Source organism: Myripristis murdjan, chromosome 20, assembly GCF_902150065.1.
Source record: "Myripristis murdjan chromosome 20, fMyrMur1.1, whole genome shotgun sequence".
Lineage (NCBI taxonomy): Eukaryota > Metazoa > Chordata > Actinopteri > Holocentriformes > Holocentridae > Myripristis > Myripristis murdjan.
Window position 1 is genome coordinate 18343864 of NC_043999.1, and position 19132 is coordinate 18362995.

The 19132-nt window shown below is 41.0% G+C and overlaps 1 protein-coding gene across 3 annotated transcripts in view; it reads right to left on the minus strand.

Moving 5' to 3' along the window:
• The window catches only part of ctnnd2a (catenin (cadherin-associated protein), delta 2a), a 341708-nt gene that overhangs the window by 170304 nt on the left and 152272 nt on the right, over positions 1-19132 (minus strand). For all 3 annotated transcript variants that reach the window (XM_030079647.1, XM_030079644.1, XM_030079645.1), the window contains exons 4-9: positions 18853-18887; positions 17703-17807; positions 11495-11667; positions 5615-5672; positions 4244-4463; positions 3822-3939 (exon numbers count right to left, since the gene is read on the minus strand). In XM_030079647.1, the coding sequence (XP_029935507.1) occupies positions 3822-3939; positions 4244-4463; positions 5615-5672; positions 11495-11667; positions 17703-17807; positions 18853-18887 (709 nt within the window). The remainder of the gene's footprint in view (positions 1-3821; positions 3940-4243; positions 4464-5614; positions 5673-11494; positions 11668-17702; positions 17808-18852; positions 18888-19132) is intronic.

Sequence of the window (19132 nt, forward strand, 5' to 3'; positions counted from 1 at the left end):
GCTTGGAGTAGAGCCACTGCTCCTCTGTTGGAAGGAGAAAGCTGAGGTGGCTTGGGGCCAGCGCTGTAAACTAGCAGTCACCATTCGCCAAATGCGCCTAAAATATTCCCTTGGCGAGTTAATTTTGGAGGGCTACCTGCCACGGGGCGGGTAAATATTTGCACCAAGTCATGCAATAAATTATGCAAGAGGTGGCTTTAAATTCATACGGTAGCTAACGTTAGCGCTTGACCGGTGATGTTTGTGTGTCGCACTTCAGTAGCTCCCCGTAGCCCATCGCCTAGCGCTAGTGATATGTTTGTTGTGTGTCACACTTAAATAGCTCCCCCGACGTCACGTCACATGTTAGCCAGCTCAGAAGGACGACATGCAACGCACTGTCAGAGGCAGGCGGCCTAACTTCATGGATGGACCTGACAACTAGAGATGCCATGTTTTAGGTTGCCTAGACATATTAAGGGATGTCTGAGAGGAAATATGACTGCCTTTTTGGTTGCAAATGCCATTTATTTTACAAAAAAAGATTTATTTTATTGATAAAGGTTATTTTGTTCTATTAATATTTACAGTTACAGTTAGTAACATTTACAGAGTTAATGTAAATAAAAATAATTGTTCACAACAAAAAAGTATTAAAATGTATTTTAAATCTTACTTTGGCCTCTTCTCTAAACATGTATTTCAATATAATACTGTTATCTCAATTAAAAGTACTAAAACAGATGCATATGGGACAACAAAAGGCAATTTGTTATTTTGTCCGGTAAAAGAATTACATGGCTGGTAGATTTTTTCATCTACCGGTCCCCTTGGCCAGTGAGCCAAAAAGTTAGTTTATACCCCTGCTTGGGGCATCTGACTAGAACATCTCCCCTGAGGTGCACTAGGAGGGGCTACGCTAACCGTAATAAGAATTTATGGTAAAAGATTTTGGATAAAAGTATCCAAGGTGTAGACAGATGATGAAAGCTGGAGATACCTCATATAGACATATAACAAAAGAATAGAAGATATCAATATGAATTAGGGAGAAGAGGAAAGCCATTACTTGTCTGGTCTCTAATATATATTGTATAATTAAAATCCTCAATCACAGACCCATCCAATTCTGGAATAATCACTAAAGTTTCATCCAATCTAAGGCCAATGCACCTGCAGTAATACAAATCAATCAAAATCACTTGGAATGTATGAAATGTCAGACAGCAGCTGAAAGTACACAGTCTCTCATGAAATGTAAAATAATTACTCACAAAAACAAAAAGGACTGACTTTGTCCATGCACTGTAATGGCCTCAATTATTGTTTGGACAACTAAAGCCTCCAAACCCTTTAGAGTGCAAATATCACATATGAGTAACATAGACAAAAAAATCCATGTTAGCAAAGTTGAATATATAACAAACTATTTGATAATGATTGAAAACATTTGACTTAAAATGGGTTTATTTGAACTAAATGAATCTTTGTGGCTAAAACAGAGATACATATCTCTGTTTGAAGATCTGATTCAACATGTAATTGAACATTCAACATGTAAATTCTCTGAAGCTGTGGTGCAGCATTCTCTGTCCAGAATACAGAATAATATAATCTTCCCTCCAACACCCAGCTGCTTCTGTTCAATCAATAGTATAACTCTTGCTGCGTATAGTACAACTGTCAATAACAACTCTGTTCAATAAATATCCCCACTGGGTATTGGCACTGTAAATACTGAAAGTCAAAATATAATCCTTGCACTGCATGCTAATTAGGCACTGCGTGCTAATCACTTTATCAATAACACATCTGTTTTTTTTACCTTTTATGATATCAAACAATATAACAAATCTGTCATCTAAAGTATGTAGTGTGTGGAACACATATTCAATATAATATGTATTCTACAGAGCCCCGGAATGGCCGCAGGACAAAAAAAAAAAAAAAAAAAAAAAAAAAATATATATATATATATATATATATATATATATATATTAGTGGTGTCAAATTATCGCGTTAATTGAGATTAATTAATTACAGTCATATTTAGCGCGTTATGTTTTTTAATCGAGTTAATCTAATTTCTAATCTCTAATTTTACTTTTTATAAAATCGGTTTGTAGGCGTTGGGCTTCCTGTGCTTAAATTGTTGGGGGTGGAAAACAATGGTCAGTCACACCCTGAAGTGGACATTGATTGGCTGTCATTGTGTTTGTGCCGGCCTGTCACTGGCCCGGTGGCCTGACCGTCTTTTTTTTTTTTTTTTTTTTTTTTTTTTTTTTAAACAGGTCGCCGGCCAGGCCAATCAGCTGTCGGTCCGGTCCGGCTGGCCTCACCAGTCTGATCTTTTTTTTTTTTTTTTAAGTCAGAGAGACAGGCCAGGCCAATCAGAGGCCAGCAACCTGTGAAGAGGTCAAGACATGATTGGTTTGTTTTGATTAACACCCGCCCCAACAGTCCGAGTCCGTTGTAAACAGGCAGCGCATGTTGAGGAGGGGGTGTCGCGACTCGTGTGTGTGTCTGACTGTGGAGGAGAGGAGAGGAGGTGGAAGAAAAGGTTGCGTGATCGAAGTTAATACATTACCATATTCATCCGAATATAAGACGATATTTTTTCCATTGAAAATGCCCTGAAAAAACGCCCTCGTCTAATATTGGGGGTCTAAGCAAATACACATGTATTGTGCATATGTAAACCAGTAGGTAGGCTCGCCTGATGCCGCGATTACCGGCGAATGGCCGCATTGCTCAGTCATTGCAGCCGCGTATGAACAAAAATTGATATGGCAGTAGGCTATGTGTGCGCCGCTCACCTGTCAGATCCGGCAGACCAAACCCGGTGCCGCGGCCGGCTCGCCTGATGCCGACCGGTGGCTTTTTTATTCAAACAAGATTTTGTCCATATATATATATATATATATATATATATATATATATATATATATATATATATATATATATATATATATATATATATTTTTTTTTTTTTTTTTTTTTTTTTTTTTTCCAAAAAAGGGTCTTGAAAAAGAGGGGTCGTCCCCCCGACCCGCATCGGACTGATCTGCTACAATAATGTAATCAATTTAAAGGGAAATACCTCAAGTTCAGGGCTTTTCTCAGCAATTTTAGGTGAGATTAAAAAAGAGATTAATTAGATCAATTAATTACAGATCATAATTAATTAATCTCTCAGTTTTTTTAATCTCTTGACACCACTAATATATATATATATATATATATTATTTGGTGTTGCAAGAATTTAAGACAGACCTTGAAACATTCCCAAAATGTAATAAAATATATATATATATATGCAGTTTTTTTTATTTTTTATTTATTTATTTATTTATTTTTTTATGCAGGTCTGACTGATTTAGGTTATTCAAATTTATTTCACACTTTCCATAATCATTTGAATATACTCGACTGCATTGATTTATCAGGTTCAGTCAACCTGATATTTTGTTGAATAAAGATTTTGGTTGAATCATGCCTCTGAAAGGGTATAATCCATAGCAATGGGTAAAAAGAAGGAAAAACATTCTCCACAGACAAATACCGCTAAATGTGCAGACCTGAGGGTTGTTTTTGACTTTAAACACTTACAGCGATAGACCCAATAATAACCCTATTCATGGAGTGGCCCTGACCCTATATTTTTGTGTTTTTTTTGTTCTATAAATTAGTTAACTATGTTTAACATTTATTTGCATCTTTTTATGCTAATTGCGCATGTTTTATATATCATGTTGTTCATATTTACTATATAGAAAAAAACATTTTCCCCCCTACAGAACGACCACTCAGTTAGGCTGTACCTGGCTCAACCTATTGTCTACCTGGTGAAGTGGTGATGATGATGCGCTGGCCCCTCCCCCTGCTGCAGTAGAGTTGGGTGGAGATGCCACCCTCAAGGGAGAGCCGCCGCCTCCTGCTGTTGTCACAGCAACTGTGGTGCTGCAAGAGAGACAGAACAGAAGAAGAGGAAATTTGTACTATGAATTGAATGTCCACACACACACACACACACACACACACACACGCAGAACTAATGTAGTTGACAGTAAATCGAATGTAAATTAGTCTGGTGTGACTTGTATTGCGTGTTTATGTGTGCATGTGTTTTAACATAAAATACACAAAAGTCAAAAGCATCAAGTTATCTACTCACTGAATAAACACTGTTCTTTTCTATTCTGTTCTATTCTATTATTCATATCAGCATCAATATCATTACATCAATGTCACAGTTGCTTTCTACCTGTAAGACTTGGCCAGTCGATTGGCAGGGGATTGTTTTCCTGGTGAAGAGGAGGAGGAGGAGGAGGGCAGGCGCTGAGTAGTGGCGTAGCCTGGTGTGTCGGAGGCTGATCCCAGGCGCTGGAGCTTACTGGGGGAGCCAGACCCTGAGCCCCCTCCTCCTCCAGACAGTGGAGAGCTGACACGCTGAGCAGGCAAGGTGGAGCTGGAGTAGTAGATACCTGAGGCAAAATGACGAGGAAAGGAAATAAAGAATAAAAGGGGGTGGGGGTGATTTGGGAGAAAGAGAGGGATAATATAAGAGTAGATACCTGAAGGATACAAGGAACAACAGAGGTCGAATTAGGAGACAAAGCTGAGTCTGATTTGTAATACATAAAAGACAAAAATAGGCCACCTGGGAATGACTACCTGCCATTTTACAATTACATGTCTGCATAATATTTAAAAGTCAACATATCCAGGTTCAAGACAGGTTAAATTCAAAACTAATTTTCAGCTTTAGCTCAACAATGAATTCAAAATGCATGGTTTAGATGGGAGTTTACAAGATTCAAGATTCAAGATTCAAGATTCAAGGTTTATTTGTCACATGCATGAATGTACAGGTACAGCAGCAGTGAAATGTAATTGCAACAACTCCGGTGTGTGCCATGTTAAGAGCTGGGAGAGAGAGAGGGTCACTGAGTTAGACCTAAAATTGGAGTGGTCGACAACTTGGACCAAAACAATATAAGTTTTAGTGTATGTTATTTAATAAAGTAAGAGTGTGTTGGTGTGTCTTGTCAATACAAAAATAACACCTTTTGTATAAAGCAAAACCAGCTGCGTAAAAAAAGAAAAATAGAGGTGTTTGAGAAATGGAAACCACAGATTTTATTCTGGATTTGGCTGGAAAGGTCTGGCTACAGCCTGACCTTTCTCTTGTACTGGAGGAGAGTGAAAACAAAGTTAAATGAAGTAAAGTGAAAGGTCACTCTTTCTGTAACTATCCAGGGCCCCAAAGGCTAGAAGCTCCAAATAAGAGGGACACTTGACAATAGTGATTATGGAGCAGTAGTGACTGGCCAAACGGGACCCGCAGTGTCGAGTCTGTCCATGCAACATCCAACCAACATGTGAAGACATCATACCTGTGCAGATCTTAGTTAACTCTGGCCCACAGCCTCGCAGGCAATGGAAACAATCCCTGCAGTAGGTTTTTATTCCAATCCTCATACCTGTCTGTCAGTGTCGCCCCATGTCATTTCTATCTACAGCACTTTATGCTATGTCAGACTAATGTGTCATAAAGAAAATGCGGCTCCATGGAGGGAGACATACAAGAGGAAAAAAAGGAAAAGGAAGAAGAAGAGGAGAGGGGAAGCCTTACCTGACCCTGCCCCAGTTTGTTGTTGTTGCTGCTGCTGGGCCACACGACTAGATGTCACCTGAAAAGAGGAAGAGAGAAAATGGAATGGGAAGGGGGGCGGGGAAGTGATAAAATGATAAAGGAAGGGCAGATGGACAGAGGGAATAAATTAGTGAAAGAGTGAGAGGGGGAAGGAAGACAGGAATTGACCATCAGATCTGAGTTCAGTGAAGCTTTTTACTAGCTGCTCAAGTGAAACTAGAGCAGCTAGTAATGAAATCCCCAAAGAAAACAGAGGGGTGATTCAAACAGACTCATAGAGCAAGAACCTGAACACACAGGAGTTCAAGTCAGCTGAACTCATAACTCATAATGACTTGTTGGTCCTCTGAAAAAACATAGAGGAAAGAACTGTAACAGAGTCTACAGCACATTTTGGTCATCTGTCCTCACATAAATTACAATATTTATGAATAACTCATGCGTTATAGCAATAAATAATATACAAGTAAGTAATGAGTAAGTAATAAATAATATGATATGTTATTAAAATATTAAAATGTTGTGAATCAAGTGTTATTTGCTGTTAATTCATCCAAAATGTGATATGTATTTTATAACGTAAAGTGATGTAGAAGGTAAAATATTAGACTGTGAGCGGTGTTTACTAGTCAGAGCCATATGTAAAGGAGGAAAGCAGCAAGAGATACACATTTTAGCTCTTCCACTGTCCCACTCCCTGAGTTTTTAACTGGTTTGTAATCCATTCTTAACAGACAAAAATATGGTAGCCAAGTGTTATGACTAAATGAGCAACACTGAATGACTCTTAATCACCATTTGGAGCCATGTGTCAGTGTGTGACACAAAATGAGTGTGGGAAATAGCTTTGGACCACACATCAGATGCAGTTCTGTCCTAACATATTCTACCTAGTCTGCAGAGACTGTGACAGAGCATATGCCAGTGCTCCACAGTGCCTCATATAGCCGTATGGCAATGGCAAGAGCTGCAAAGGTGATTCAAATACATTATCCCCACCCTAACATGGCTGCATGGCACTGTGCGAGGCCATATTATGCAAGCACACACGGTCACTCTGCGACCTTGGAGCACACTCACCATCATACTGGATATAGTTACACTCAGGCCATCCAACTACTTGCAATGCTACTAATCTCTCTCTGTGTTTCTTGGCATTCCAAAGATAGTAATCCTCACCATTTTACACAGGGCTACTATTAGCTAATGTATGTTTGTTTACTGACCATTCTTCCGAAGGGTGTATCTATGACATTTGGGGGCACAAATGCAAACAAGCCCACATACACATCGGCATATGCATAAACATATACAGTGACTATACATGCAATGAATCATCCAATAACTCATGCCTCAGAGCGTGCGCGCACCCACATACACAGTCTGGAGCAGTGTAAGCATTCTATGTTTGCACTGAGGAGTTTCCAGGTGTGAATGTTTTCAGCTGTACAATTGTGTGGAAAGAGCATGCATGCTCAGCAAACCTACCATGGATAAATATAGCAACACGCACACACTCACACGCACATATACACACACACATGCATACTATCTCCCCTTATATTCTCAATGGCAATATCTGGCTATACTTTCTCCCTTCATGATGAGCCAAACGCGCTTGCTGAAGACAACAGGCCTTTGATTCCAGCAGTGCTTTGTTTGTAGAGGGTCATGAAAACTGATTTATCTCTGGCTGAGTGGATTAGCAGTCTCCTCAAACAATCTGTCACATATGGAGGCAAGAAGGTGGACAAGTAGACTGACAGACAGGGTAACAGAGAGGAGAGAGGGGAACACACAGAGGGACAGAGAGAAAGAGATGGGGGGGGAGAGAGAGAGAGAGAGAGAGAGAGAGAGAGAGAGGAAGAGAGAAGGGCTGAGACTGAAAAAATGCAGTGAAATAGAAGCAATGGGTAGCTTGCATACATCTCCTTATGCATGCTGGATTAACAACTCAAGCCAAAGTACAAAAACTTAAAATACAGTGATAAACAGTGTCTCTGTGTGCATGTGTGTATTTGTAGGTGAGAAGAGAACTGCCAGCTCAATCTTGATATAAAAACGCTACAAAAGCGAAAGCTCGACAGAACATGGGGCCAAACACACTGAACTGGAATGGATTGGATGACTTTTTTTTTTTTTTTTTTTTTTTTTACATTTAAATCAACAATCTGAAAAGGCACATATGCTGGTGAGTCACTGCAGTTTGGAAAAGTCCAGTCAATATTTGTAACTATGAAACACCCTTTCCTAATGCCAGAAATCAGAGAAACGACATCAAAACTTTGGCTGTCATCGCCAACTACATGTACATGCATGCAGCATTACAGATTCTGGCTCATATCCTGGTGAAAGACTAATTTGGGATAGGCTGTTTAGATGCACCTTTAATAGCTCACTCTTAAATAGTCCTGTATCCTGCATGTACTCAGCAATAAACAGAATTTCTTCCTCTCTGTGTTCCTCCACCAGTGACTTCACTACTGAAGTAAGCAAAGTGAAGTAACTCTGAAATATGCTGGATCTCAACCACTCAGAAAATTTTGAATTTTGGGCTGCATAATATGATCACCTCAGAACTGTCACCAGCAACCTGACTTGCTCAGTAGTCTGCCGAAAGCCAGAGTCTCAGAATTTTTTCAGTAACTACCATAAATAAATCAGTATTTAAATGCCATCTCCTATCCAAAAAAGCAAGAATATTAATTTATTTCGTGACAGGAAAACATATTTCAGTTTCATCTTTACTCTAGAGGTCAGACGACCTAGAGTTACCGAGGCTTTGTACCATGTTTTGACCAAATAGCTTTACTCATGCTACTAAAATGTAGTGTTTGAGGTCCATGGACAACACTATATACAGAATATACATGTTTAATTGTGTTATAGTCTGGGATATTGTGGTAATATTCCACATACCTTAACCAGGTTTTTATAGCAGGGAATGTAGTTGATTCTGGATGACTTTAAATGGGTTATGGTGTTTAAGCACAATGCTTCAGTATCTCACATAGTAAAGTAATGTACTCAGTTATAGTCGTGGGCACAAGGCAGTGGGCTTTTAAAGTTGCAAATAAATATCCTATCAGAAATTTTTACTGCAGTATAAGTCAGCGCTCCCCAAAATATGTGCATCATATTCATCTCCTATATCTGTCCCATGTGTTGGTTTAGTAGATTGTGAAGGTGAAAGATCCAAAGCTGCTGAGCTGCGAGCCAAAAAACGGAGTTACAGCAGCGTGTCGATTGTTTATGTTACTGGAATGTGTGAAAATTAATGAAGAGCGTTTTGGCTCAACTCCCTCCTGTCTGTCTTCGTGTATGTTCTCAAACTTGCGGAGGGGCTGCAGCCGTGATCATGCAAAGTCAGAGGGATAAAAGAATAAATAAATGAATGAATGAAGGAATGGATGTTTGGATAGATGGATGGATGAGTCACAGGGTAAATAAATGATGACTTAATGGACAATTTTGTGGCTAGGTGAATGGAGAGACAGAGAGCTGGACATGCTGAGAGAAAGCTCTTTTCCTTTCTGTCCATACCATCTCATCCTGCAAGCATGCTTCATTTTTTGCTCCAGTAAGACACTAGATGTTTGAGGTGCCATGTATCCATGCATTATTGAAGCAGGGCCTCTCAGGGTTATAAATACCCCGCAGAAGAGCTGCATGCTAGACCCCTCTTACTCTCTTTCACTCACAATCACGCGTGCAAACTCCACGCACCAACAAACGCACTCATGCAAAAACAGGATAGAAGGAGCATGTAAAAAAGCATCTATCTACACAGGTACAAATACAGGCACAAGAGCACGTGCGCATGCCAAAGACAAATGAAGGCATGCATGTACTGCATATACGCACATTCATACATGCGAGCTGCACCTGCCTATCTACTAGCAGTGGCTTGTACAGAGCTGTTCAGGAGCAACAAGCCCTGCTGACAACACTGGCCCCATTGCTCTGACAAGCCAAAAACATCACAGAGAAGCCTACACACAAACACACACTCACACACACACACACACACACACACACACACACACACATACACAAAGATGGTGAGCAGAGAGGACTGGGAAAGAAGAGGAGGAGAGGAAAGGAGGACGGGAGAACTGCAATACAAGAGAAGCAGGGGACATTAAACAAGTAGTTCAGAAAATGCTCTTTTTTCTCTTTATCTGTCTGTCTGTTTGTCTAGCCACCCATCTATCTGTCTGCCAGTCTTTCAGTCTTTGTTTTGTTTTGTTTTTTTTTTTTTTATTATTTGTTAAAGGAAGGAATGGGAGCCTCTGAAATGAGCTTTCGTGCGACTGCAGGGGGAAATGAATGAGTGTGTTTACAAAGACTGATATCAGCACCCTCACCTTCTCTCTCTTTCAAAAGACACACACACGCACATACAAGCAAACACACACACACACACGCAGATGAAATACAAGCACAAAAGAGCATATTTTAACCAACAGCCCTTTCTTTGCTTTCTTGATGGAAGCGTTGCTGAAAATAAGCACATGTGCATGATGTGGACACATGTAAGATATTCTAAAAAAGCTGTGATGCTCTTTTAATAATGATCCACTTTATAATTATTAATCTAAAATATTTCCCCTATTTTCAATTCATAACCACACGCAGAAATCACAACTGGAACATTTGCCCCAGACACTGGCAATATCTTTTAATGAAGCACTGCAGCTGCTCACTGATTTAGCAGATGTGTGTGTGTGTGTGTGTGTGTGTGTGTGTGTGTGTGTGTGTGTGTGTGTGTGTGTGTGTGTGTGTGTGTGTGTCTGTGTGTATGTGTGTGTGTATGTGTGTGTGTGTGTATGTGTGTATACATGTGCGTGTAATGTGTATTACCAGTGATAGGTTAAGGAAATAAAAATTCGGAATAATTGGCTCCTGTAGGCTAGAAAGTAATTGGGGGGTTTCTCTCTTCATCAGCACACTGCTGTGATTAATGTGTGACTTTTTCTCTGGCTTTCTTCTCAAGTCCACACAAACAAGACTCTCACCGAGATCTCCCTGCATGCATTTAATCGTCTCTTCTCTCCATCTGAAATAGCTCAGCGCTGAGATTGAGCGTCATATTACCTCTCTCCTTCCAAAAAGTGTCAGTGGATACGTCTGTCATGACTACCACTCCTTCCAAAACACACCGACTATACGTTCAGGAATCCTTGGAAAGCAAAAGTTGCACCAAGTGGACTATCCCACTTAAATAAACTAAATTAAACAGGGCTCTGCATTTATCTGTGGTTATCTGCACTGATCTACTACGTTAAACTGTCAAGCAAGTACAAATCCATATTCTGGGGGTTAAGCTGCGTAGTCAAAGCCACCCACATGCATCTCCTCCTCGCAGTGAGATGCATGTGGGTGGAGAAGAGCTATGGAGAGTGGGGGAGAGAGGGGAAGATAGCATACACATAGAGGGGGCAGAGAAAACAGAGAGGTAGATGTTGGCTCAGCTTGTGGTGGTGAAAACCGAGCAGCGGGGAACCTGAAAGACGGCGTACAGTGTATCTCGACACTGTGCCGGCTCTCACAGCTCCCCATGTCTGCGATGAGTAAAAGAGTGCAATGCAGTTGTGCTTGGAAAAAACTGCATGAGCGCTCGCTTCAGTTGAGTTCGCCTCTGAGTCGAAACCCTCTGCTGTCAATTATTCAAATTCCCTGCCCCGTTAGCCTACTCTGCAAACTGACAGGCAAGTTTCACAAAGAGCTGACGCTAAAGTGAATAAGTTCCCATAAACAGACAAAACAGCCCTGTGAGAATTCCTGCCATCATCATTTTCTTTATCATCATCAAGACCACGGTCTTCATCATCATCTGTATACAGCGGCAATTCCTACCTGGTTGTAGCTGTGCACGGCCCCCCCAACCTGCCCGCTGCGCTGAGGGGTTGCTGCGGAGATGCTGTCGCTAAGGGCGAGGGTCTGGTTGCTATGGTAGCTGGCAGAGTACTGGAGCGAAGCCTCCGGGGTGGAGTTGAGCTGCAAGGAACTCTGGGAAAGAAGAGCCGGTCCTACCAAGAGAGACAGCAGTGGTGTATGGAAGGTGGGGGTTGAGTAAAGGAAGAGGCAGAGAGAGAGAGAGAGAGAGAGAGAGAGAGAGAGAGATTAAGAGTGAGAGAGAGTTGGGGGTATGAAGGGGAGAGATTGAGAGGAGAAGAGTGAGATGGGGGAGAGAGAGCAGCAATTTAGAGCAGACAGTGCAGCAGTGCAGCGCTCCGTGAGTTGGAGATGGCATACATAATTTATTAGCAGAGGGAGAGAGAAACAGAGGAACAGAGAGAATGGGAGGAGGAAGAGGAGGAGGAGGAAGAGAGGGGGAGGATGAGAGGAGGGAGAAAGAAGAAAGTTGTAATAGACGAACACCTAATAACTCCAAACGTTGCCTCCCCAAACATGTCAACTTTTACTCCGTATTTTCTGCTTGCACAAAACCTCGGCCGACCCTTTGTGTAAGAAAAAAGGAAATCCTTTGGAATGACTCATTCCGTGTGTTTTTTCTTTTCTTTTTTCTGTATGTTCTTGTTAAGTAAGCCATGCAACCTATGGGAATATAACCTCATGTACGGCTTTGAACTGCTGGAGTCTGCTCGATTTACCTTCCCCACACATAAACAGCTTCAAAAATAGACTCATCACAAGTGCTCTTCTTCTTCTTTTTTTTTTTTTTTTTTAATGCCATCAATATGTTCTAAACTTTGAGGCCTATATTTACCTAACTTAATTTGATAGAGAATAGCTGCAAGTCCCCCTACACCACACCTACACACGCACGCACACACACACGCACACACACACACATACACACACACACAAAGAGAGAGAGAGAGAGAGAGAGAGAGAAAGAGAGAGAGAGAGAGAGAGAGAGAGAGAGAGGTAAAATTGTAGCAGCAACTTGATTCCTACCAGCTGAAGCAGTTGCTGCTCTTGTATCAGTTCTTGCTGCTGTGCCACTGTGCATCCCCTCTCTGATTCCCATGCGGTGCACATAAACCTTATATTGATTTCAGTTCTGACTGGACTAGGTCATCTTATGATGCTTTTTAAGATGAACTATTTTCCAAATTATGTGTGGGGTGATGAGATAGACTGGAACTGCTACATCCCCCTCAGTAGCTGGCATTATTAATCAAAGCTGTCTATACTACACTAAATCTACAGCAGTCTCTACAGATATAAAAACACCTTAGAGCAGTGTATCTTGTGTGTGCGCGCATATGTGTGTGTGTGTGTGTGTGGTTTGACTTTATTGAGCAGTGGTTACACGTCTGTCTAAATATTTCATTAAGTTGCTATTCTTTCTCTCTAACTATAAACCTTATATAACATCTCTAATATCTATGTAATTAGAGTTCATGATATAAAGAAGACCAACTAGGTCCTGAAGCCTCCCTCTCTCTCGCTCTCTCTCTCTCTTACTGTTTCTCTCTCTTGTGAGCGTTCCAATTCATCTGTTGTAGTTCTTCTGTTTTTTTTTTCTCTTTCCCAATTTTGAATTTCTAAATATCATGAATATGCCCTCATAAAGTCTACACAATAAATGTCTTCCCAAGAGCTCGCTGACATGTTAGTTTTTTTCCCCCAAATGACAAAGGCTCCTTATTATTCTTCTCCATTATCTATTTGTTCTCCTTCTCTCTGTCTTTCCCTCTCCCTCCCTCTCTCCCCCTTCAGGATCCCTTTCTCTCTGTGAGTCTCTGTATGCTGCGAACCAAGATCAACTCCTCTGCTTCTCGCCTTCACAAAAGACTTGTCTTTTCTCATCTTGATTCATCCCTTGCTTTTTATGAATTATTAAACAGCACTTTGTGTTACGCAGACTGAGTGGGAGCTCCCAAACTCATCATCGCTCAGGCTTGGTGTTACTCTGTGCGTGTCTCTGTGCGTTTGACCCAGCGTGTGCGTATATGTTTGTGTCACTACGCATATGTATAATGTGTGTGTTGATTGGTTCACTGATAAGAAGGGTGTCAGATGAGTAAGCAGGTAAACGGAGAGATAGTTTAAGTGCATCTACAGAGTGTATGGGAGTCATTGATTGTGTATGTGTGTAGTATATGTGAGTGAGAGGGTGAGATGGAAAACACAGTCAATCGCATGGCTTATTTCCGTTCTTGCCTCTATTGAGACTCATTGAGTCTTCGCTCTCACATGGAATCTATGAATATTTCAGAGGCTCAGTCAAATTAAGCACATCATATTCTTACTCAAATCCTTGAAATGCGCACACTCATAAATGCACACAGTCACACACACTTTTTCTCCCGTCTCTTCCCTGATTACAAAAAAAGAGCTGTTTTCTCTCTTTGATGGTTTTATGATAAAATATGCCACTGCATCTCAGTCATTGCAGTGAGAAGTAAATTTCACAAAATTCACTTTTTTAATGTGGAAATGTGTGTGTGTGTGTGTGTGTGTGTGTGTGTGTGTGTGTGTGTGTGTGTGTGTGTGTGTGTGTGTGCGCACGTTTTTCTGTGTGCATAAATCTGTATGCGTTTGCGTGTGGCTGTGTCGTGACACCTTAGCAACCACAATATCTGCTGAAACCAAAAAGCCTCCCTGTTGTGTGCAACCTCTCACTGAAGACAGCGACATGTCACTATTCTACTTACTGCTTAGCTATTTGCAGCGCTCCCATTTGGGGGGAGAAAAAGAAAGAAAAAAAAAAAACATTGAAAGCTATGCTGCATTTATTTGCACCCACACATTGTGATGTTTTTGGTAGAAGCCCATCCGCAAAATGGGAAAAACAGGCGGCTATGAAGCACCCACAATGAGAGTGCTCACAATGAGAGTGCCATCTATTTGGACTCAGACACAGCAAGAGTGACAGGGACTTGGGCACTCTCTGCAAACATGATAAGAATCAAATTATCTGACACATTTCCCCAGCTCTCCACATGTGTTTAAACATGCAACCTCTTTCTTATCAAAGTAAACCAGAGAGAGCAATTTTGAGGTATGCTTCAAAATATTCCAAACCCGCTTTCAGAGTTGTATCCGGTCCAGTTTTTATGCAATCACACCTCAGCCAAAGCCTCTACATACAGTAAAAGCAGACACATGTGCTTCTCAGTGATTTGTGAGTGTGTGTACATGTTGAGCTGGCGCTACATGTTGACCAGTCCATTCTTGGAGTCCTGGAAATGACACTGGGTGAAGTGTGTGGGTAAGGTCCCATGCACTCAGTGCATGGAAATGCAATAAGCAATGCATACAGTGCGCCTATTCATCCATTACGGCAATATCAACCATAAAAAAGGTCAGTAGACATTAAGCGAAAATGGGAATGTAGTGTTCAATACCGATGACCTGCAAAGCAAATGCCAAGCACATTTAGCGAGACCTCACACACAGGCCACCTCTCTATCATCACATGAATCCCTCCACTGGAGCAGCGGGCTTGGAGGTTGGAAGAGCAGCTTGAGACTGCATGGTGGTTGTTGGTATGAATCCAGGACCAGCGGGTAAAGTCTGACGGTGGCGGGGTGCGTGTGTGCGTGGGAGGGGGGAATATTTATTGCCTTGGAGGTCTTGGAGGTCTATTTCCGTTGTGTCCCCAAATAACAGGAGAAATGGCAATTTTTAGTGAGCCTGGAACCTAGGCAAGACTGCATGTTCAGACACAGTCTAATAGATTTTACGAAGCGAGCTCTGACATACACATCACATGCTATGCTCACAGGCTATTATAACGAAGATCATGTTCCTTTACCGTGAAGGCTGTAGTGACAGTAGCATGAATTCACCACACCATCTTCACTTGTTAATCACATAAAAAAGTTAGCTAACTGTACAGTCAAATAAGACAAATAAATCAACTTTGCTAAGATTACTCCTCAACTAGACTGCATGCATAAAAATTGTGAATCCAGCCCAGTTATGGGATTTTAAGCATTTTCGAAGTGAACAATATTATATAGTGTTGCTTATTTTTATAAACAACTCAAATTGTTATATTTAGCTATTGTAGAATAGCCAATCTGAGCTTCGATAGCATTGTTGGTTTTAACACCTTTGAAGCTATTGTTGATCCTCTGTTATACTCTGTACTCTATATTTTTTCAAGCTGACATAATGATAAATGACTACAGTAAACATATCTTGGCATATATACATCTATTTGGCGCAACTGCATGGTTTGACACAATTTGAAGTTGGGAATGTCAAAAGTTGTGGCTCTGTGCTTTGACCCCTCCAACAAAATCAGATCCTAGCAATTAGGTAGATGTTACAGATGAAACCTTTTCGTACAACTTGGTCATATTCATTCCCATGCTGGTGGCATTAGTTTGTAAATTGTGGTCCATATTTTGTGTGTGTGTGTGTGTGTGTGTGTGTGTGTGTGTGTGTGTGTTTGGTTCCAACCTGTTTGGTTCTAACCCTAACCCTAAAAACAAGGAGTCATAAGTCAATGAGTTTTTGGTCACAGACGGCAGGATTTTGCACTGGAGATCTTGCAGGGTCACTATTTGCAGGACTACAACTAGATTTTGAGACTCTCTCACAAATAGTATAGGAATATCATAGTGATGCTTCTTCAGGCAATCCATGAGGGGTGTGTGTGTGTGTGTGTGTGTGTGTGCGTGTGTGCGCGTGCGTACACACTTGTCTAGGTTATCTTGAATACCAGTGTAAAGGTATGGTTTCCAATAACAATCCTAGTTATTATGGGTGCAGCTGCATAATATGACAGCCAGAGGATGGCGGGGTCCTTTAGCAACTTTACACACTCACTTTAACACAGACACAAGACTTGTTCACCTGAACGGTTTCAACATTTCTGCGCCTCCTCGGTGGTCCCCACCATGTTTATTATCTACAATGCTTGCTGCAGACTACAGACTTGATAATGATAATATGATGATATTAAACATGTTTGATGTTACTGAAGTCAGACTGAGTTTTTTGACTACCTTTCACCAAATGACCGAGATGATGGGAGCGTGCCCCAACTCTAGCAAAACTCTTGTGATTTTATGCCGATATTGGAAATTGTCTGCACCAGTGAAATCGTTAAAAAAGTAATTTGGTGTAACACTAATGCAGCTAAGTTTCATGCAACTTTTCAGTTAATTGCATGGGCTGATGCACAGACAGCCAAGTTGCATGAAAACGTTTCATGCGTAACATGAAACATGAAACAGGCCATTCTGGTTAAAGTTAGTCAATTAAAACAGTTTTGTTCAAGTTAGCATAAGAATGTGATCATGTTAAGAACATATGAGAAAAAATAAAACTAAGCTGCAACACTTCTTAGCCGTGAATTGAAGCATGTCGTCAGAGTTAAAGGAAAAGGTTAACACCCATCCACCACCCAAACCTCCTTACTTTCCTTACTATCTTAATCTATCTATCTATCTATCTATCTATCTATCACTGTTTCAGGTCATACTGTATCTTCTTGAATTCCATTTGAGGTGAGAAAATGTGTTCCTCTCCCTTTTCATGCACAAAGCACGCTCTGTATTTTCACTTTAAGACATATCTCTTATTTTGATAAGACCAGGGTGAAATTTACTCCATTTGGTGTCCTGGCTGGAAACATTTCACAACCCCTGCTGTGGCTTAGGCCTGCGTTGACTAAACTTACTGAGAATGAAAATCTGTACTGATACGGGAAATTACTGCACTTAAGCCACGTATCTAAAATGCCAGCCTAATGAGTTTTTCTTCTCTAAGCCTCCAGTGATTTGTTTTTTTTTCTCTCTCTCTTCTTTCCTTACTAGAAAATGAAAATTATTAATGAGCAATACAAGCCATAACCCTTAAATGTTTAAACACTGGCACCCCGCCACTGGTATTGTTTACATTAGGACTGCTTGGATTGGAGATGTTTGTATTTTTAAGCTCCCTAGCTGGAATAGTATTTGTTTGGATTGACAGCTGTGCTCTGAACCTTTAGATTCCGGTCAGTGGGACTAAATGGTTTGAAATAACTGAAATGAAGACAGACACTTTAGAATATTAGTATACCCCCATCACCTATACCCCGTCCTTACACACACACACATACACGCACACAAAGAAGCTGGATCCATGGTCTTACGTTCTCCGCTGTCGAGTATTCCTGATTCCTGGAGAGAACGAATGCAGGAATCCACCAACTCCAAACCTGTGGTCAACTCGTCTTCGATATCCTTTTGTCCATCCGCTGTAGAGAGGAAGACAGAGGGTGAGACACAGACAGAGACAGAGAGGAGGTAAGAGAGAGAGAGAGAGAGACAGAGAGACACAGAGGAATGAAATCTCTGTGGGCTGTAACCTCAATCTCCTTCTCTCAGTCAGTAAAACCCCACACATTACACCTAGGTTATGAGCTGTGGGACATTTTGATGCAGGAGAGGACCCCGAAAAGATTGCCTGATGGTGAATGAAGTCATCACAAAAGTTAAGTCGTTATGTTGCGCTGTGTGTGTGTGTGTGTGTGTGTGTGTGGGCATGTGAATGAGTGAGTGTGTCTGTGAGAGAAAGAAAGCAAAAAAGGGAGTGACAGGGAGAGTTTGCATGTTTGAGGTTCTTACACAAGCAGATTAAAACAAAGGATTAACACTGACCGCCAACACCAACTGTGGCCATGGCTGGACACAGCTTTGATGCACGTTGAGTGTGTGTGTGTGTGTGTGTGTGTGTGTGTGTGTGTGTGTGTGTTCATGTGTCTGTATGTTTGTGCATTCATCTTTGATCCCATGAGTGTGTGGGTGGATGCTTGCACCCATACATTATCAGTAGTGAGTATAAATTCCAAATGTTCCTTGAGACAGTTTTCCCAGCATATCAATCAGATATGAGGCAGAACAGGCTTTGTTGGTGTCTGGGCAATAAATCTAATCCTTGGATGCAAGATGTGTTGAAAACATGGCATGCAGACTTATCCCTTTTCCCAGAGCTGCCAGAGCATTCAGATCCAACCTAAAGCCCTATAGATTTTGCTTGTCAGCGTGTGATTCGCATGATCAATCAAGGTTGATTTGATTTTAAAACCTTAACGTAATGAATGAGCTCAGAAATTGCAATTTTGTAAAGAACTGGCAATATGTAAGCTGATATCGAGCAGGCAAGCAGTATTAGAAAAGTAATCAGCTCATACAGCAATAGCTTGCTCAGTGCGTGTGTGTGTGTGTGTGCGTGTGTGTGCATGTATTTTGTTAGCCAACCCAGGCTAAGTGATGACAAAGGGCAGTCGTGGTGACCTTTACCTTGAGCATTCCAGCGAAACTGCTCATCTGCAGAGCTGCAACAGAAAAAAGAGAAGCAGGTTAGTGATGTGACTAATAATAATAATAATAATAATAATAATATAAAGAAGCATACAGTGAGAAAAGACAGAGCAATCTTCTTCATGTCCATCTACAAGCAAAGCTTACAAAATACAAGGAATAGTGAAATGTGAGATAAAAACCGGGAATATGTTCAGTCACATTCAGGTCCTGATTTAGACAGAGATTAAATGAAGAGTTTCACCCCAAAATGAGACAT